The following is a 20,092-nucleotide window of genomic DNA, read 5'->3' as shown; positions in this document are numbered from 1 at the left end:
GCCCTATTACTACTGATGTGGCAGTAATACGTTACCAGCCAACTTCTCCTTCAAGGGATGCAAAGTGCAGGGGATGTTGAGAAAAGAACTACTAAGACAGGTAAAGAAAACTGAAGAGCGGTGTGTAAATATTTAACATGCTCTTCCCAAGCACCACCAAGCTATACGTAAATGTCCATGTATTACGGAGAGGCAGAGTAATCTGGCTTCATCGAGAGCTGGAGTGGAAGGAATAAAAAAGAAGTGAAGATTTAAGGAAACCTGAAATCTAAGATAACAATACCATTAGCAAAGAGTATAGCAGCTTCTTTTCTCTAGACTGGCCAACGGGCATTTAATTTTGGCGTCATTCATCTTCGAGGCCAGCCAGCCACAGGCCCCACATCATAAAAATGTGTTCACAAGCCATCTATTTCCCCCTAGGTTCTTAACCAGGACACAAGAAAGGTTCCATTTAAAAATCATTTTATTATTAACATAATCTTCCCATTTAGCCAAGTGTGGGACATGTATAAGGAATGTCGGTAAATATTCCATTTGAGGCTTCTTTTTTACATATTTCCATTGATAAATAAACTCTGAATTCACATAAAAAAGTTAAACTTAAATAACTAATATATTTTTTGTAACAGGCATACATTGGTAAAATATAAATATTCTTGTACTCAGCCTTTGCTCTAAATAGAGATAACAGTTAGCCACACGTCACAGTTATTAACAACTAAAAACAAGAACTCAACTGATTTTCTGGCCTGGACTAAAATAGAGATGGAAACAGAAAATTCACATTTTGACTTTGGGCCAAAAGAGGTTGAGAGGCAGGAAGAGAACAGTTTTATTAACAGCCTTGTTAAAAATAGTCTGCTCTGCCACTGAATTTTAACTTATTCTACATTTGGTAGTTGATTCCATTATAATTTTATGTAACACTCAAGTATCACTAACAAAATATGGCACATCATCCATGAACAATATAACGATGTTTTAGAACTACCAGGGCAAAAATGTAGGCGATAGGAGTGATTTGGTTCTGGCTAGCCACTTTGTCCTCTCAGTCTAACATTAATATATTGCATCACGTCACTGTTTTGGCCACTTTCCTGCAAAAGACTGGAGTTTGTTACCTGAAGCTCTAAAGTTTTTCAAACTAACCAGTTACCAGGCAGCCTGATACACTGGGTTTCCTCACCCAGAAGTCAGACCAAAATCGGTTGATCAAGATGCCCTCTCAAAGGACTCTGGGAATGATGGTGAAAGGGACCACGGGACTGCTAGCTTCAAGCTCCAGTGCCGTCAGGAAGCATTCGGTCGCGGCATCATCATTGCCTTGAGCCTGCAGCACCTCTCCCAGGCCGTTCCAGACCTCATGGGCCGTGGAGTTCACCTGGACGGCGTCTCTGAGAATCTTCTCTGCCAAGCTGTAGCGCCCGAGCTGGTGAAGTATCAGAGCCTGCAAGAAAACAAAGGAAAAATGGTTGAGGCTGGCCAGTAGGACTTTCCTGAAGCTCAAATGATATGTCGCAACAGTGAAATAAGCATAGGTAGCTCTTGGGTTCAAAGTGTTATAGACTATATTGACTATATAATACTTTTTTTTTTTTTTTTTTTTTTTAAGAAAAGAAATGACCTGAAGCAGGACTGGAGCAGGCTACTCCACACCAACAAGGAGTCAAGTGACTTTGGACAAAAAACAAAGACACTGAAATGCAAAAACTGAGTTGAACAACAACAACTCCACCCAACCACCAAAAATCTGTAAGCACCTGAGCTTTTGTCGCAAGCTCCTGTGTCTGAAGTGCTACTAAGGTGAGTGCCCTGAAGCGTTCACATCCTGCCTGCGCATCTCAGCACCCAGCTCATGTCTTGTAACATCTCAGATCATACGCACGGCACCATCGGCCCTCAGGGATGGCAGTAACAGAAGCGAGTTCAGCCCAGTGGGCGACAGCCATGGTATTTGATTCAACCTGCGGAACGGGAAACGTGCTGGCACTAATATTGCACCAGTAGTGTATAAAGGTCCAGCAGGCAGATAACTTTCTCAGGAGCTTCCTAAACACAGATTCTTCATCTTCCTCGCGGGATGGGATCCAATTCAACACCACACGATCCAAGAGGGTGTCCAAACCCACTAGGATATGACCTGAATGAGGCAGTGGAAATCTCCATCCATCACATTCAGCTATATTACTGTGCCAGAAAAGTCGTTGAATGACCCAGTAAGAGAGCTTTATTCTGGGATTATAATAATCCTAACGATGTTATGCATTTTTCCCTTGTGACTCTGTATTGCAAAATGCATACGTACCACAAATCTTTGTTTTCCAGAGAGGCGTCTGGATTACATGCTTACAGATTCCTTGTGACCGCTCCCCTCCCAGCCCCCACTCCTTGGACCACAATTTCTTTTATTTCTCTCTGTACATCTGTCCCTCAAATCCTTATCAACCTAAGCGCCAATGATTAGAAAGTACTGAAATTCTATGCAACCACCATACGTTTCTGGAATTCTGCCCACCAGGCTGACTTTCAGCATGGGCAGACTGCTAACTCCAACCTACAGAGGAACAGAGCAGAGCATGCTCTGAAGTACATCATGAAGAGCGCTGTATAGTATCGGCAAGTAAATAAATAAATGCAGTAAAGGCTAATTTCTATCAGCCTAGCAGATGTTCTCACATAAAGGTGCTAGAGGACTGTTCTGGTTTTGCATTTTTTTTTGAGCTGTCAACTGAGTCAGCATTTCCAGAGCGAGTGAACAGTAATTCCAATCCAAAAATCAGGTAACTCTCAGGGTCGGTGTTTTTTCCCTGCAGGAAAGTGACTGTCAGTGACTAGTAGGTATCAGATGTGACACTACAAAAACTGAAGCAAGGAGGTGGAATATATCAAGGTGGTTTGACTGCATGCACCTAACCTTAGTAAAATTAAAATGTTCTTAATTTTCAAGACAAGATTCTCTAATTTTCAAAAATCTTCCTTTTATTCTGTGCGGATTTGTATATTTTATACTAATTAAAAATGTGAGTTCTTTGAATATTGGTAATACTTTTTTTCCCCGAATATGCCAGACTATTCTCCCCGCTTGCTAAGGATACAAGCTGTTCTTTTCAAGACCAAAGGAAACAACCAAATTTTGCAGATATAAGCCTGTTGATGGGAACAGAAACACGTTACGTCACATCTGCCCTATTCTGTATGAAAAAAAGTGTAGCTGAGGTTTTCTAGGTGATAGAACTAGAGCAAATACTAGCTGTTTGCCTGCTGTTATACTTTTCTAAGAATATAGGCTATTCAGCACTAGTGAAGGAACCGCTCTTGCATGGGCAATCAGGTCGCATCGCATACCCTCATGTTTTGAGGGCACAGCTTTCTAGAGGGAGAGTCTCCCAAAAGTCAGTCTTTCACTGGTGTCTCAGGTTGGGATGGTATGAAGACTCCTGCCTTGGGTAGCAGCACTGGGGCTGCTTTGAAGAAGCAGCACTGGGAAGCTTTGCTTCCAAAGAACCAATGGAGAGAAAATTAGACTTGGTTCATGCAGAGCATGAAAAGGATGGTGACATTTGGTCACTACAGCTGTGGGCTGAGGCCAAAGAAGCGATCTAGAGAAAGAAGACATAATACCCTCTGATTCATTAACTCTCTCAGAATGACAGTCAGATGTCACATATTGTGAGTGCCCAGTTTGTAAATCTCCTTCCCAGATGACTTCATTAAAATTCTGAGGCACAGAACACTTCAAATTCTTTGTGGTTCTGGCCTGACTCTGCTCTATTAAGCATTGCACTACAGACCACAGGGAGAAGAAGCAGGCATGCCTATCACACAGCAACATCTTTCCGTGACCTCGCACCATCACCCATCCAAGAAAACTGACCTCCAGTTTACCAGCTGTCAGCATATGCTTGCTCTCTATACTAAACCCTTCAGGAAATAAAACCCAAAACAAACCACTAAAACTAAAAAACCCTAAGAAAAACCAAACCCAAACCTCCTCTAAGATTTCCCAGAAATCAATACAAATTATCCTAGTCCTTCACTGCGTATTTGCCTTTGCTTCCTAACTGGAAACAAAATCTTGAAGTTACCAGTTCTGACCTTTACCTATTTAGCAGCAGATGTAGAGCCAACATTTATCTGCAGAATAATGTTAAGTAAGTCTCTTGCTTTATGGCTGGAGATGGGCTTGAACAACACATCAACTCTGCAGAAACACAGAGGGGTACCTAACTGACATATGGCTCACACCTTCAGACTTGGCATGTTAGGTTAAAACCTAAACAGAATGCCTTCTCCCTACATCCTCTTTATAAACAGGCACTAAACTTAAAAAAAAAAAAAAAAAAAAAAAAAAAAAAAAAAGGGATTTTAGAACCTGAATCAATTAGAAAAACTGCTATAATATTTCTTTACTCAAATGATTATAGTAAGAAAACACCCACTGTACCCATGATGAAAACAGTAAGTTCCTAAGGAATTACACAAATCTAAGGCAATCTATTTGTTCTTTGTACATTTTAAAATGCTGCAGTACTTGACAAGAGGTGTTTAAGACAACTGCTGGCACCCTGCTAGGACAAAGCAGGATCTTTCCTGCTATTGCATCTCTTTCACTAGCTCTTTCACATGAAAGACTGATAAATTTATGACATTTGCTTCTAACACAGTTACAAAAGCCTCTAATGTGTGTGGGCTTCTTAATTTTGCAGCTCAGTACAAATTTTATTTATTACTTTTCCCCATGTTTGGTTTGCTGAGAATTCTGGGCTTGTTTTGGGGTTGTTTTGGGTTTTTTTTGCAAACCACTGATCTCCTCTAAGTGCGTTAAGGCTTCCAGCTTCAGGAATGTCTTTATGTTGTAAACTCTCAACTCAAATCTTATTTTTCTCTTAGCCAGTTCTACATTGTAGAGGTTGACTTTGTAAGTCAAAAAACTCCAAGATAAAACTCTAATCGGAAATGGCACAGACAGAAAGTGAAGGGAATCTCTGAAGAAACAAAAGAGACTTTTTTGTGCCATCTTCACAAGAAGTGGAAGCAGCACTTCATGTCTCTGATTCATTGATATTTATCACTTTGAATAATCAACAGTACTCATAGATTTGCGGAGTTCAGATGCTCTCTGCTCAAGGAAAGGTCGACAGCCCTTCACAGTGCGCAGGCCATCGTCGGGGCTCAGAGCTGGGAGTAACAGGGACTTTTCAATTTCAAGAGCCTACAGGGGCTGGCTTTCTAAAAAAGAGTATTACTGTGTACGGCCTGCGACAGGGAGGTACTGTAGTCACTACAAACACGGTTCTACACAAGCTTCACATCACAACAGGACAAAACCCTCCAGGAATTAGTAAAAAGGGGGGAAAAGTGCTTCCAGCTTTCTTGTCTGCCACAGGTTATTTTCAAGATCTTGCCAATTCCTTCCTCATCCAGTCTGGAATCGCAAAGTCTCCCTCCAGTCGGTCAATGATTTTACATGTCGTTCCTCCCTCAATCACCACCCTTAACACTTCATTTGACATTGCCCCACATACAAAACTGCTATTCTTTGCTTATTTTGCCAAAGCATCTGTCCGAGGATAGTTTTTATAATGCTCAGCCAAACAGGGCCCAACCCCTTATTCAAGGCCCTGTTGTCAAAACAGAAGTAATTTGTTATTTATTACTCAATATCACCTAGGTACCTACACAAATACAGCCCAGAAAAACAGCTATTGTGTCTCAGTAGACAGAAATATCTTAATGTACCATCCAAAACATTTGGCTGAATAACCTTCATTTATACTTACCTTGTATGCATTAAGGAATGGGGATTATATCTTCTATATTCTGGATACTGTCTTGGGACTAATCATGCTTACTGTTTTAATTAATGACACATCACAAAAATTATGAGTGTGATGGTACAATTAGATAAGAAAAAGTGAAGAGGATATGATACAGAAAGCAACAGGCTGATCATAAGAACTAGGATAAGAGAAATATGGTGAAAGTCAGTAAAACAAAGTGGAAAATAACACAACAGTACCACAAGTTCTGTGGCATGGTGGAAGCCCATCAACCAAGCAGCCTGGGAGAAAGACTTGGATACGCCAGGCAACCACAGGACGACAGTGTGAAAAGGTGCCAGTGTGAAAGAGGAAAACTCAAGTGACATCAGGAGCGGTTTCCAGTAGAGAGGAAGACAACAGGGACTTCAGCAGCTGTGCCGTACACAGCTATAGTAGGGCCTCCTCTGGCACCTCGTGTAGTCTCCTCTGTTCAACAAAGGTCATTCAAACTGGAACAGGCACAGAAAATGGCAATTGAGATGATCAATAAAAATCTTAATTTACAAGAGGAGGCTAACAGAGTTGGTTTGTTTAACCTAGCAAATCAAAAGCTGAGAGGAGATGAAGTTACTTGCTATAAAAACAGTAGAGAACAGAATAGAGAAAAACTATTTTAGTTAGAGAATAATGTTGGCACAAGAATACATGTGTATAAATTGGCTGTGAGTAAGTTTACCAAAAAAAGGTGAAAACGTTCCTGGCAATTGGAGCAGAGAGATTTTGGAACAGCCTTCTACTTGCAGTAGCAGGGTGCAAACCAGTGTTAAGACCAAATCCTACAGGAAGAGCTTGCATGCTCTGATGGTTATGTTGAGGAGACTTGTCTCGAGGGCCCCGGGAGCTTCCACTGCTCCTGTTCCAATATCAGGTTCTCCCTCAGCTACATTGAGAGGAAAGAGAGTAATAACATTTTCATGCCTATACAGTATTACTACTTGATGCTTCTGTTGTAAGAACAGCTTTCTCTTGATTCCTTGGGATACACTGAAGAAGCAGGTGCAGAGAACTAATGAATGAATACAAAGATTAAAAAAGCAAAATTATGGTAGGTATCCAGCTTATTTCTGAAAGAAGAAAACTAGTAGGACAAAATTAATGGATTCTGAAATCTTCAAATCCATGAGACCTATTTTTTTTTTTTTTTTAAAGAAACAACAAACCCCACACCATATTCACAGTCTTTTGGGTACAGAAAGATTCATAATAGCATTTTCAAATGCATGTAAGACAAGACATTTAATCGGCATTCACTTCAACAGGACCTAAATCCTTACTCCGCCTAGATAACTTTCAGTATGTCATTATGTATCTACCTGTATCCTAGATAAACAAGATACCTTTAAAATTTGGTCTATGGTGATGGCACAATAAAACCAATAATTACAATTAACACCGTCTTCAATAAGCCAGAGTTATATTTTGATATATATTGGACATGTCAAGATTATGTTTTGGCATAGTTATTTTTCCCCTTGCAGTTCAACATATTAAGGTTATTTTTCATTAGCTAAATGTAAGCATTTTTAAAAAGGAAAACATTCAAATGAATTCTAATTTCCAAATGCAGCTTTACACAGTCTCCAAGTAGAACCTTCACTTAGCAAATGCATCATTATTTAGTAATAAAATACCACCACTCAGAATCTGAACAACATGATACAATACACAATTGTATAAAGCCACAATTGCTTAAATAAGCATGTAGTGTAGTCTTCACTGCAAAGGTATCTTTTTTCTGCAAATGGGCTTTCTCTCTTTGCAAATTAACCTGTCATAATGATTAACCAAACAGCCAAAGGAAAACACACATCTAGAAAAAAACCACAGGACAGAGATGGAAAACTACTTAAATAACTAATTGCTGATTTTGAAAACATGATTAAAACTAGCCATTTAGAGGAGTCTAGTAAGGTCACATTTTTTATTTGCTTTTAGGCAAATGAGAAGCTAACATTTACATTTTTCCATGGAACTAACTTTTTAAAAAATAAAGTCATAATTATCACCCATCATATGTCTCACCAAACCAGAGCTTTATCATAAAGTGCTAAACAAGATCTGCAATAACCAGGGGAAAAGAAAAAAAAAAAAAAGGTGAAAAGGTAACACTACAAAGATCACTGTGGTTTCTTCCACGTTACTAAACATTTCTGCTCAAGAGAGCTGGAGGTTTTCTTAAGGTTTAAGCATCTGACTACTTCTCCACCCCTCCTGGAAAATAAACAGTTCTCAATCTCGACAGAAGCACCACTTGAGATTTTGACCTTTATTCATTTGATATCAAGAAGAACAATTTCATTTTCTCCAATAAAAATATAGACTATAGGTGAGAAATGTTCTCAAAAGCAATGAAATTTATTTCAAAGTGGAAAAAATATAATGGGAACTTTGACCATGAGTCTGTTTGCACTTTTGCCTTCTTCGGAGAGGACGCTGAACTCTCAACAATGAGCTCTCATAACTCTGCAGAGAAGGAAACTGATAACTGCGAGAAATGGGGAGTAGGAGAAGACGAAATGCGGCCAATCTAACACGCAAAAAAGTGTCAGAGACGCTCACCATGTTTAAGAATCACAGCCTGTTGACCTGCAAAAGACTCAACTACAGAGATTTGAGTTCTACCAGATAAGACATTAATATTAATTTTTTGCTAGTAGGTCTATTACATGACTTGTTTGCTAAAGAGCTTCTAGATTTGTATGATGCAGACCTTTTTTAGCTAAAAAATACCTCTCAGAGCTAAAAGTTTCCCTTGCAAAAACAACACCTATAAGAAAACATTATAAGCATATGAAAATAAAAAATGGACTGATTCTGTTTTTAATGATGAGAGCAGGAAGACAGAAGAACTGTGGAAATACTGCTTGCCTCGTTCGCTGATGGCCTGCTGAAGGCCAATAAGCTAGCAGCTGCAAATGTATGATCAGATATAGAGCCATACAGTTGTGGAAAATACCGATTTTTTTAAAAGTTACAATAAAAGGTCTAAAGAACTCACTACATCCAACTCCCCATTAATTTTCCCAGTTCACTATTTTTATTTTTTTTAAAAACTCCCAGCCTGCTTAAGAGAGAATCGACTTTCAACCACGGCATGCAGAAAGACACGATAGAAACATCCCATCTTATCTAAAAAACTTGAAAATCAAGGATTATGACCATAAACAGTTACAAAACTTAATATGCAATGTATGCATTGCAAATTCATATGCGCTGTAATTTTAGCATCACAAAACTGCCCCTTGTTACATGCTGCTTTTTCAGCCTATTTTGCATGTGTTAAGGTGGCTGCTATTTTCAAACAAATCTATCAAACTTGAAGGTTTACCAGAGACTTGACAGTGTTATGCTATAATAATGAAACAGAAGAAGTGTTAGCAAGGCAAAACGAGAAGAATTTGTCATGATATATGGAAAAACAAGTAAAATTCTGCAGCTGATATTTCCCATCCTCTGTGATAAAAATACATTTTAAATGTATTCTATAATCAATATTTTACACTTACGTAGAGTGAAATAGCACATTATTTATATACTATGCTCTCCTATTTTCCTTTTAGCTGATGAATTTGTGCTGAAACATGTCCATCTAATGGAAGTATGACTTTGCACAAGAAATCATTTATTAACTCCTTCTTTTAAAGGCATATACCAAGAACAGTTGCATGTTTAGTCATTGTAAGTAGCTATTTTCTGCAAGTGCAAAAAAATTGTGAGATGGTGCAGCAGTTCGAAATAAGCCATTCCATCAGAAAAATGATGAATAAACATAGTTCTATGTCTGCAATGACAGACATGAATGCATTTTAATGCAGGGATTTTGAAGGGTGTCCATATTACAGGGTTTAAAAACAACTGGACTGACCACCAACACTTACAAGTAAAGATAAATTTCTGTAAAATAAAGACATAGTTTTTTTGAATTGGAAAAGAAACTGCAACGTATATGTAATTTGTTTCCAAAATGCACAATACAAAACTACTACTCTCATTTTCTCTAATGCGATTCTTTTGAATAATAATGTGTGTTTCTTCAAATATGCTCAAAATAAAACTTCCTAGCAGCTCAGCATGGATTTTTTTTTTTTAAGTGAGGACACCCAGCTAATACTACTACAGCTTATCACTCACTAAACCAAACCAAAGCAACTGATGAACAAATATGAACCCGCGCCTGCAGCCAACATTTTTGCCCATGGCCTATCCCCAGCCCCTGCCTGTTCTACGTGTCCCGTCCTGCCCTGTCGCCCTCCCTTGCCTTCCTCCATCCCCAGCACACCCAGAAAGTGAGCTGGGTGCTCTCTGTCACCGCTGAAGCAAGCTGCCAGCCCCAGTTTGTTATTTCTTTACCCTTCCCCCAATGCTAACATACCCCCTTAGGTATCCAATTGCTTTCCCTGCTGCAAAACACTTGTTGCTAGGAGAAAACCTACTGCTTGGCAACAGATTTTTAAAACAACAACTTTGGCTTTGTTACTCACTGAACTTTTCACTGCCAGCGTGAAATAACGAAGGTGCGTGGTTGTTAGTGCATCTGTGTATTTATAACCCCCTTGAAAATGACTGACTCCTTCCAACAGGGATGTGCTTGCCTTTTAGTTCGTTACTGTTCACAGCCGATAATGCAGAAAGGTTCAAAATTGAAGTGTGTTTTTTAAAATTGCTGATTGTAGCCTTCCACCAAGATGGAAGCTCTTGGGGGACTTCTTTTCCTGTTAAGACAACACGATCTTGCAATAGTCTGCTGTAATTTTGATTTACACTTTATGTGAACATCGTATCAGCTTATAAAAACAGCATGACTACCATGCTATATTGCGAGAACTAATTTGACTATAGCAAGCACACTGGGAACAAATAAAACACCTTACTGGTAAGAGTGAAACAGCTAGTGACTTCAGAGATTACCTAAATGTTATCTCCATCTGAAAATTATACCAAGGGTCTTATTTCATATGCTGTATCTACAAGCACAGCAAAAACATGACGATTCTCCCTTCAGCAGTCAGATGACTATGGCTCTGGCACGTACTGCATCGACACTGGTATCAGGGAATAATTAAATACAACCTCAGTCCTCAGATAATGGCCACTCCCAAATCTGGAGTACTTGTCATCCGGTGCAAACGTTTTACATCTCCCAGCTGTGATACCGTGACACCGAAGTGTAGGTGATTTGTCTCGATCACCTTCCTCCATCCGGAATCTCAGCAGCATTGGATCTTCCCTCCCCTCTCTCCCAGCACACATCACCTTCCCCACAACTGAGAAAAGGGGATTTCCCAGATGTACAGCATCCTTCAAGTACATACACCCGCAATGAAAACCGGTGCTGGAGATCACAGCTACAGACAGTGCTGTTTATGAAATGGCCCTATAGTAATTTCCTTAATTCGGTATATTCTTGTACATTGTCATTCATACACAGACCCCTTTTCCGCTGTGTTGACATTTTATAGTTATAAGTGCATGACCTGATTACAGTATATTCACTGCTGAAATCCTGCCATTTTATCACTCTAATCTGTGGCTCGATTTCAACATTGCCCAATTTCAAAAGCAAGGCTAGGTTTACTACTGCATCATCATGCTATCTACAGAGACTCATAGGTATTGATACTGATGCCATTATTTTCCAAGTTTTGAGTGAAAGGGTCAGAAATAGAGAAAATTATATTTCTGTTACTCAAGACATAGGACTAACATAGAATTCCTTTCAATAGCCAAAAGAGGAAAACTCCAAATCCTCCAAAAATGGTACAGGTGCAGAACAGGCTAGAGAAACAGAAAGCCTCAGACCAACATTCTTGAAACGAGGAGCCTCAAAGTCAGCCCACTGAATCAATATTCAACCATTTGAGCAAAAGCTTGATTTTTCACAAGAAGTGAGGATACTCGGAATTCAACGTCCTTATTCCACTGCCTAAAGACTAGACTTCTATTTAGTACATCTGAAGGTTCCTGGTTTTGAAAGATCGTGCTGCATGCAAAGTTATCATTACTGTCAGAAATTAATGTTCTTCTGTCCACCAGTCAAGCACTGAGAGAATTAAAGAATAAATAATAAGAAATAGCAAGCAACGGCTTTTTAAGAAGCTGTTTTTCATTAATGATGGTTTTTCTATAAAATCACAATGAACATACTGGTGGTACGTGGCTTCTGGAAATAGTAATTAGAAAAATTGATCAAATGTTCTAATGAAGAAATCAATCTGAAGTCAGGGGAATAGCTCGTGTATCAAAGAAAAATCAGAGTTGCAGATCCAGTACTAGGTTCTGTGGTTAAAATTTATAATTAATAGAACTGTCAGAGTTCCAGTTGAGTACTTTGGAGATCTTTAGCTAGATTGTCACTATATCGAAGGCTAGCACTTGTAGTCCGTACTTGTACATGCTCAATACTACAGAAACCAGCACTTACTTGTCTGAATTTTTGAGACTATGGAAAAGGCATCAGAAGTGAATGACACTCTTCTGAAGTACCTTTTCTTGCATTTATGCATGTGCATTTCTCTCAAATATCCTGACAAATGCTGTATTAAATATTCAGTCAGAACTGCAGTATAAAAGATGACCAGTGCTTTCATTACTAAAATGAAACAGAAACGCAAAGATTAAAGCACATTATTCAAATTTTTCTTCGTTTTGCCCTTAGCCAAAGAGACATTTGAATATAGAAGTATGTACATACGCAAGTTATATCTATGGCTAAAGTCACTGTTTCAAAAGTGTTATGACACCACAGCAGCACATGCTAGACTGCCATTGCAATAATCTCCAAGAAAAAGAGGTTATTTAATACAGCATTAATAAATATATTCTTTTATAGCATCCCCAGGAAACAGACCATTTCCCCCTGCCCCCAAAGCTGACATGAACTGCCGTCCACGCCTCAGGCCCAACACACTACAATGGGAAGAGCCATCTTCATGGCATTTTGCAAAAACCTCCCGGCATGAGAGGGAACGCACCCCCTTTCCCCCCCAGATTCTTAAACGAAAGGCAGAAGTGGTAGGTACACTGCTAACCTGGCAGTCTCACAGGACAACTGCCAGCAGATCCATCGTTAGGGGAAGGCTATTTTCAGTGTGAAGGGAAGGCATAAACCCTCCCATCTATGCACCATCAGGCGGAGATCAGAAGAGCCAAACCCTAACCATTGACGAAGAAAGGGCTTTGAGCACTTTCACAAAAATGAAACAAGACACTTCTTTATATACTGACTTACCTTTCACAAAACCTGAAGAAGCTGAATATACTGAAAACGAAGGAAAAAAGCTTTGGACAGTTAAAAAGAGAAACCCAAACAGCAAGTGTTTTGGAGAAAAGCCAGTAAAAATAACTTTTTAAAAAATGCTAATACATTAATGTACCTCAACAAATCGGCTTTTGCCAATACTGATCTGGAAGCAAACAGATAAATATAACTGAAGTATCACTCACCTTTTAGAATTCATCTCCATATAAGCCTATCAGGGTTTCTCACAACTATCTTTTTGTGGATCATTGTTAATTTTTTACGTAAAACTTGCCAAAAATAAGGTATTTTCAGTTTAATTAACATCAGATCAGAAGAGCCCTCTTAGGTCATTCATTTTGCTCCCCTGTTGTCACTGACTACCTCAGCACAGGATTTCTTGTTCCACACAATGTTTAGACTGTAAGTGCTAGGAATCCTCTCCAAATCTTCTTCCCCAATTTTTCCGTAGCCAGTTTGTTTTCATTTGTTCCAGTGCCAGTGTCACCTAGCCTTATTTTGATTATGCTTATTCATCTCATGGAGCATATATTATTATTAAAGTTTCCTACTCCTCCCAGGAAACGCTCCAGAGACTTTCCAGCGCTCCAGTTCAGTCACCTCAGTGCTCACTGTGTATAAGGACAACATGATGCGAAGCTACAGGCCAGTTTGGTCATCGAGCCACCCTACTTGGGATTACAATCACAGGGCCAGCCTGGGAGGAAACCCCAAGAGAAGCTTACGCTTTAGTTCACACTGAGGGCTGCCCTGTTGGCCAGCCTCAACTGGTTTGACTGGGCATGGCAGTCTCCATATGTTGGGGACATGAAGCAACCAGTGGAGGATGAAGACCACCAGCTTCCATACAGGAAGGAGAAATCTGTAGGCTTACAAAATTAATGGTGAGACTACGCTGCTGACAAGATGATGATGTTGATAGCTGGGACAACATGATGTCTCGTGTTGGGCTTGGCCAACTCATCAACAACGAAGACACAGCTCACATCAGCTAGAACCCCAGCTCTTTGTCCTCTCCAGTCATTCCATACTCAATCTTGCTCTTGCATTTTATATTTGTGAGTCATTGGATTTCTTTTTGTGAAGGGTCTCCAAATCTCACTTTTAATCAAACTGACGCCTTTCTCCTGCAACTGCTCTTTCCAAGTATAGGTAGTATATTAACTATCCTACTATCTTTTGTTAACTTAGGTTTCACTAAATATTACTGGACTAATGATTTGTTATTTCATCTATGAGTTCTTCCAGAATTCTGGCCAACTCCTCCACACTCTTCCACCAGCAAGTACTTGCCACCATTTCCGTACTTTGATTTCCACTACTAATTTTATCTTTGCCATCCATGATGAACATCACGTTCCTGTTAAAGACTGAGGCAAAACACAAGTTTAATGTGGTTATGGACTTTTATAAATGGTTATCCATCACTGCACTGATTGGCATGGCATGTTAAATCATACGCTGTGGCTGGTTTATGGCTCTTGAAATCCATTTTCCAAACTGTATAATGTTAGTGCACAAGGTTGGAATCTGCAGAGAAAGTGTAATTCCAAATGCTGTTTCCCCCTCAGTCCTCTCCTTTGGTTTACTCTTGTCAGCTGACAGGCAGCTGAAATAGATTTGAATCCTGCTTCCCAAGTGTCAGCATCTTGTCCATTTGAGTCACTTTTCTAGTTCACTGGAGCACAGTTGGCAGGAAGAACACACGAATGGCAAGAAAGGCACTCCCACACAAAGCTACGATTTGATCAGAATAAGCAAACTGGGATGTTAATGCTCACTGAGCGAAGAGCTGAAACGGAGAGTGGCAGCTTCCACTTTTAAGGATAAGAACGACAGCAACAGCGTGGGTTTGGTGGGGAAGGTGGGAATTCTGGAACTTAAGGCAGCCGCTGAGTGCGGGGTGAAATACAAACATTTCCTACCAGCTATTGTGTTAAAAATCCATGGAATTTATCTTTGGCAAAAATATTCAGATATTAAGGTTACATTAAATCGCATGCAATGCACATGGCAAAAAGACTGCACCTACTAATAAAACTTCCTCCCATTTTAGGAAGCTTAGGGTTTGATTCTGCAGCAAGTGAGATGACTTTGGATGCCCAGGCTAAAGCTACATCGTTTATTTTCAACAGAGATCACCAGCTGCTCACACTATCATATCACAATTTTAAAGGAAATTAAGCTTGACGTGTCAATTACTTTAATAGATCTGACAGCGTTTCATGCTGTTTTAGACTTTATATCAAGAACAGTTATTTCTGGCAACTGTAACCTACCAACTTCTGGCTAGGCATTCAATTAACATGACAAAGCATCATCACAGACTGCATTTGTGTCATAGCATTTCATAGCCCTCTGGTAAGTCTTTGGGTCTGTGACCCTGATAATACCATCTGTTCCGATGCCACTGTGGCTATCACTTTTTCAAATGGTCATAAATTAAAACCCAGACAGAATCCCAAAGAAGCTATTGTCAGCTGTCAGGACAAACTGTAACAAGGACCATGAAAAAATTGGAAATTGAAATGGCTCTGCAGCTGACAGAGGTTTGCTTGCTCGTCTTTTGAACATTTGTTACCACTTGACAACATCTGCCTTAATTTATTACTTGCTCCCGTTTAGAAAATAAAGGGGTTTATTTTTAAATGAGAGAATATACTTTTAAAACTATGTCTTTATTTTAAATTACTTATTTTAAGGTAGCAAAACCCACTTACCAGCATAGAAATTTTAATTCAGAAACCAAGGCAAAAGCAGTCCTCTCTTTTAGTAGGTCAGATCACCTCTGATAGAAGGCAAGTATTTTTCCAAAGTGCTACCTAACACAATCATTGTCCATGTAGATTTAGAGCTCTGAAACCATTTTCACACTGTGTATTATACAGAAGAAATTTTGAATCTGCATTTTTTTTGTTTATTTTTATTTCCATAGTCCTTTACTGATAAGGCCTTTATAACACTCACAATTCACTATGTTGTCTAAATATGTTATGCTATCAAGTCATATAGCTAATTAACCTAATGTAGCAGAATACATTATGTTATGTTCTGGAATAATTTTTAAAAGTTAACTTTTAACAGCTATCTCCATGAGTGCTGACCGTAATGAAGCCTAGTTTGGTTTTCTAACGACTGTGTCTTACATCCCTGCAGCAGAGAATTTACAAACGCTCACTCTCATGTGTACTTGCTGATATCTAATAAAAATTTGAAATAACAAAACAGCCTCAGTAGTCTTTCCTCCTGCCTCTGTTCTTGTAATACTTGCACAAGCCTAAATTTTTTTTTTTTTTTTTACATCACTCCTTCTTCTGTCCAGATGAAACTGGCTAAAGAATTTAGAAGTTATGAAGGCAAAGCTGACAAACACACACACAAACAATAATGATTTAGTAAGCCTGATTTTCTAAGGATATCAGTCTTAAACAGCAAGTTCAATGTGTGTGATATAAATAGTATATCAGTAGTGGCCGAGGGAGATTGAACACACTGAGCTGCAGCAAATCATTTCACCAGCATCACTGATTAAAAAGACTAATCAATGAATTACAACCCAGAAAAAAATCAAACTCAAATGTTAATTTCAGATACATCCATAAAAGAAACATTCATAACTTCACTTATGAATTTTAGTTCCTGGGATAAGAGGGAAGCACGTAAAAACTCTGGGATTTTTCATCAAAGGATTTAGAAAAAAAATTGAAAGAATCAAATGTCTGCATCCTAACGGGCCTACTAAAACACGCTATATTGCTCAAGTGTTTTGGGTAGTGTCTTTCCCCGCAGTGTTTAGCTTTTAACAGTGTGAACAATGTTCATATTTTCATATTTCTGCCAAGTAAGTGCTTTGCTAATGAACTGCTTTGCTTGGTTCATCTGAGCAGTACTAAAAGACTGAAGATTTCTTCCAGGTCAAATGCTTTATGTGAAGATCTGTGGCTCTTGAGTACAAGCACTCCATTTTAACATCTCAATGTTTTGCCAATATTTCTTCTCCCTTCAGTTCTATGCCAGTTCTTAAGAAAGAAAAGCTGTTTCTAAAAGCAACTTTAAATTCAGCGTAAGGGCTGTTTCCTGAAAGGCAGCTTCCTTGAATGATCACAACATCATCTATTATAATGCAAGATTTCTCAGATTTGTGTGAAAAAGCCGCACATGTATAAACTACACACATTTCAGGTCAGAGATAGCAGAAAGCAGCTGTAATGTATTGTTATTGTACAGAGCTTTTTTAGTTTCCCAAGACTCTGAGAAGGACATATTAGTACAAAACTACATTCAACCTCAACATCTGGACAATAATAAATATTTATAACCATTCTGACAAACTTCAAGGTATTAAACTGCCCTCTCTTGTTTATATCCCACTTATCACAGACTGGGAGCACAGAGTTACGGTTTGCCACGTCTTACCAAACTGATCTCCTTCCCCAGAGGATATTACCCCTCTTCAGGAAAAAGCTGGCCTGAGAACTCTTACTCAAAACTGTATTTACAGCATATAATGGTAATTGCATGAGCACACAAACAACATAATAGCAAAAGGAAATTTATGACATTAGTTCTCCAAATCTGACTCATGCTACACATGAGTTATACATGTGCTCCCCAATTCATGTTAGGGGCTATAATATCCTCTCACTTCCCCCAGGGACATAAACCAAGGCTTAGTTCTTTTTTGTTCAAACTCAGGTAGGAGTCTGATTTGAAGGACAGGAGGATGCATCAAAGCATAGACCTGAACAGAACATCTGAGAAAAACTAACAACCCATTATAATGAAAGCAGCAACCCTTTTTCCTTCAGATCTCTATATCCACAGACTTCATATTTAGTACTGGTTTGAAGTCAGCTTTTCTTGAATTTTGTACTTTCTACCAAGTAATAATGTAAGATAAGAAACAAAGATCTATGGAAGTAGTTTACCTTTATTAACCATAAAAGTACATTACTATAAAACAGTTCTAAGGTTAACTAAGCTCTCAAAACCAGATCAAAAAGGAATCACAGAAACAAAGTACTGATGCCACAGATACTTCTGAAACAGCCTGCTATCCAAACAGCCATCTCCTTCACCAACCATCTCAGCTGCAATGACTCGCAAAATATTATATTCATTGAGCAAATCCAAGACAACATTGACAAAATCTTGCAGAAAGGAAGATAGTTGGAGGGGAGAGAGATGTAGGTAAACCAACCGATTTATTATTTAAAAGTATTAAAAATTCTGCAGTGAATTTGAAACAAGGGCCTCATTTTATGTGGCTGAGCTGAAATGGCTATCAAGGAGGTGCCACATATCACTTCACTTAAACTGCATGCAAAGGCAGTAACTATCAAAAAGATAATTTTCACTGATAAATGATAGAGCTGTTTCAATAATCTGCATTTTAATAGGAGGTCCATCAATGACAGTACTAAATTTAAATATCATAAGGGAAAACCCTCCTAAACTCTGCCAATCATTTGCAAGTCAAAACCCACAAAAGACACCCTGCAGGCTCCCTTCAGCAGGCAGCGGGAATATTGATGCTGCTGCCCTAACAACATTGACTGATACACTGGAGATCCCTGTGGGGAAAAATGATTTTCTTCAGAGTACAAATGCACTGGAAAGAATAAGCACAGGAATTAAATGCGAGTCCCAAGAATGTGATGCTCAGAATGATGTATTAGGAGGCTTGTACTGTAGTTAAAGCTAGGTAAGTTGCAGCATCTATGCCTCAGTTTCCCCATTTCTTGACTGGGAATAAATAATACATACTTCAGGACAAAATGTATTTGAAACTTAACGTGTTGACCACTCGAAGTTGTTATGAAAACAAATACTAAACCCTTTTTTAAATATCTAGACTTTAGATTTAGAAAAAGAGTAAAAGAAATTTCAGTCATTGTCCTACTATCTGCCATACCAACTGTCTTAGTTGCCATACTATCTGCAGCCGCTCAACTTAGCCAGTTACATTTTTATTCATCTAAACTTTATGCTTAAATAGTTATGCTTAAAAATATAAAGAGCTGAAACTAAAAATGCAGCTATGCAACCAAATATTAAATATTGCATTCAAGATTTGAATCAGCTATTGGTTCAACAACGTAAACATTTATAGCGCGTAGGTGAAAAAAGACTATAACCAATGGTATTTTTTTCAAATGCCAAGAGGTGTTTACAAATTCAGTGTTTTAACAAAATGTACAGACTAGATTTGTACATATGTGATTAACTGTTGAAACTAAAACGCTCTTATCTTTTTGCTCTCTATAAAGTCCATGCATATTAATATCAGAATTAAAAAGGTCCAGGTCAACACTGCGCTGCTGATTGAAAAAGTGATGAAAGCCCAAAACAGCTTTCTGTTTTCAAGTTTAGCATTATTAAGTCTCACGCATGATGCATTTTTCCCCGCATATCAGATTATCCAAGTAGCTTACCATGATAGAAATGGCATTAAAAGTGTTAAAAATTCTAAATCCGCATTCACTATGTTTCATGTAGAGTCAACTTGGATTAAACATATAGTGGGCATGTTTACTTGCAGACAGCAGAGTACTGGAAAGAGCCTAGATTTAGAAAATATTGGTCCTTGTGCTTTTATACATACACAACTGGCCCAAGCAAATAAACTGTACAACATAGCCTCTGATATAGGTGTACCTAGTATCCAGGTTAAACATGGTCAGTTTACTACGGCTTCAGTGAGCCTGCAGTGTTGACCGGACTCTTCAATCATTGCCTAATTAAGTCAACACAAATTGAAACTCAGACCATTGTTTTGCAACACCAAATACACACCATCAACACCAGTTTATCAAGACACTGGCTCCTAACTATAGTGTTGATGCTAACATTACATCACGTCATAGCAACAGCATGAAAAGATCCTTTATGCTCAGCAGAAAATCAGATTAAAAAGGCATCCAGACTTTCAAAGTGAAAGTAAAGGAATTTTCTTCCCCAAGCCAATGTAAAACCAAAACTAGAGAGATCCAGATAATCAAGTTGTGAG

General features: G+C 38.7%; 1 protein-coding gene across 2 annotated transcripts in view; it reads right to left on the bottom strand.

The window, feature by feature from the left end:
• Window positions 1-488: 488 nt before the first annotated feature.
• The window catches only part of TTC7B (tetratricopeptide repeat domain 7B), a 145,470-nt gene continuing 125,866 nt past the window's right edge, over window positions 489-20,092 (bottom strand). For both annotated transcript variants that reach the window (XM_082317035.1, XM_082317036.1), the window contains one exon: window positions 489-1,450. In XM_082317035.1, coding sequence (XP_082173161.1) covers window positions 1,229-1,450 — 222 coding nt within the window. In that variant the 3' untranslated portion in view covers window positions 489-1,228. The remainder of the gene's footprint in view (window positions 1,451-20,092) is intronic.

This window comes from Platalea leucorodia (genome assembly GCF_965183815.1).
Source record: "Platalea leucorodia genome assembly, chromosome: 7".
NCBI lineage: Eukaryota > Metazoa > Chordata > Aves > Pelecaniformes > Threskiornithidae > Platalea > Platalea leucorodia.
Note: the sequence above shows the minus strand (reverse complement) of the source record. Positions and strands in the feature narration are given on the sequence as shown.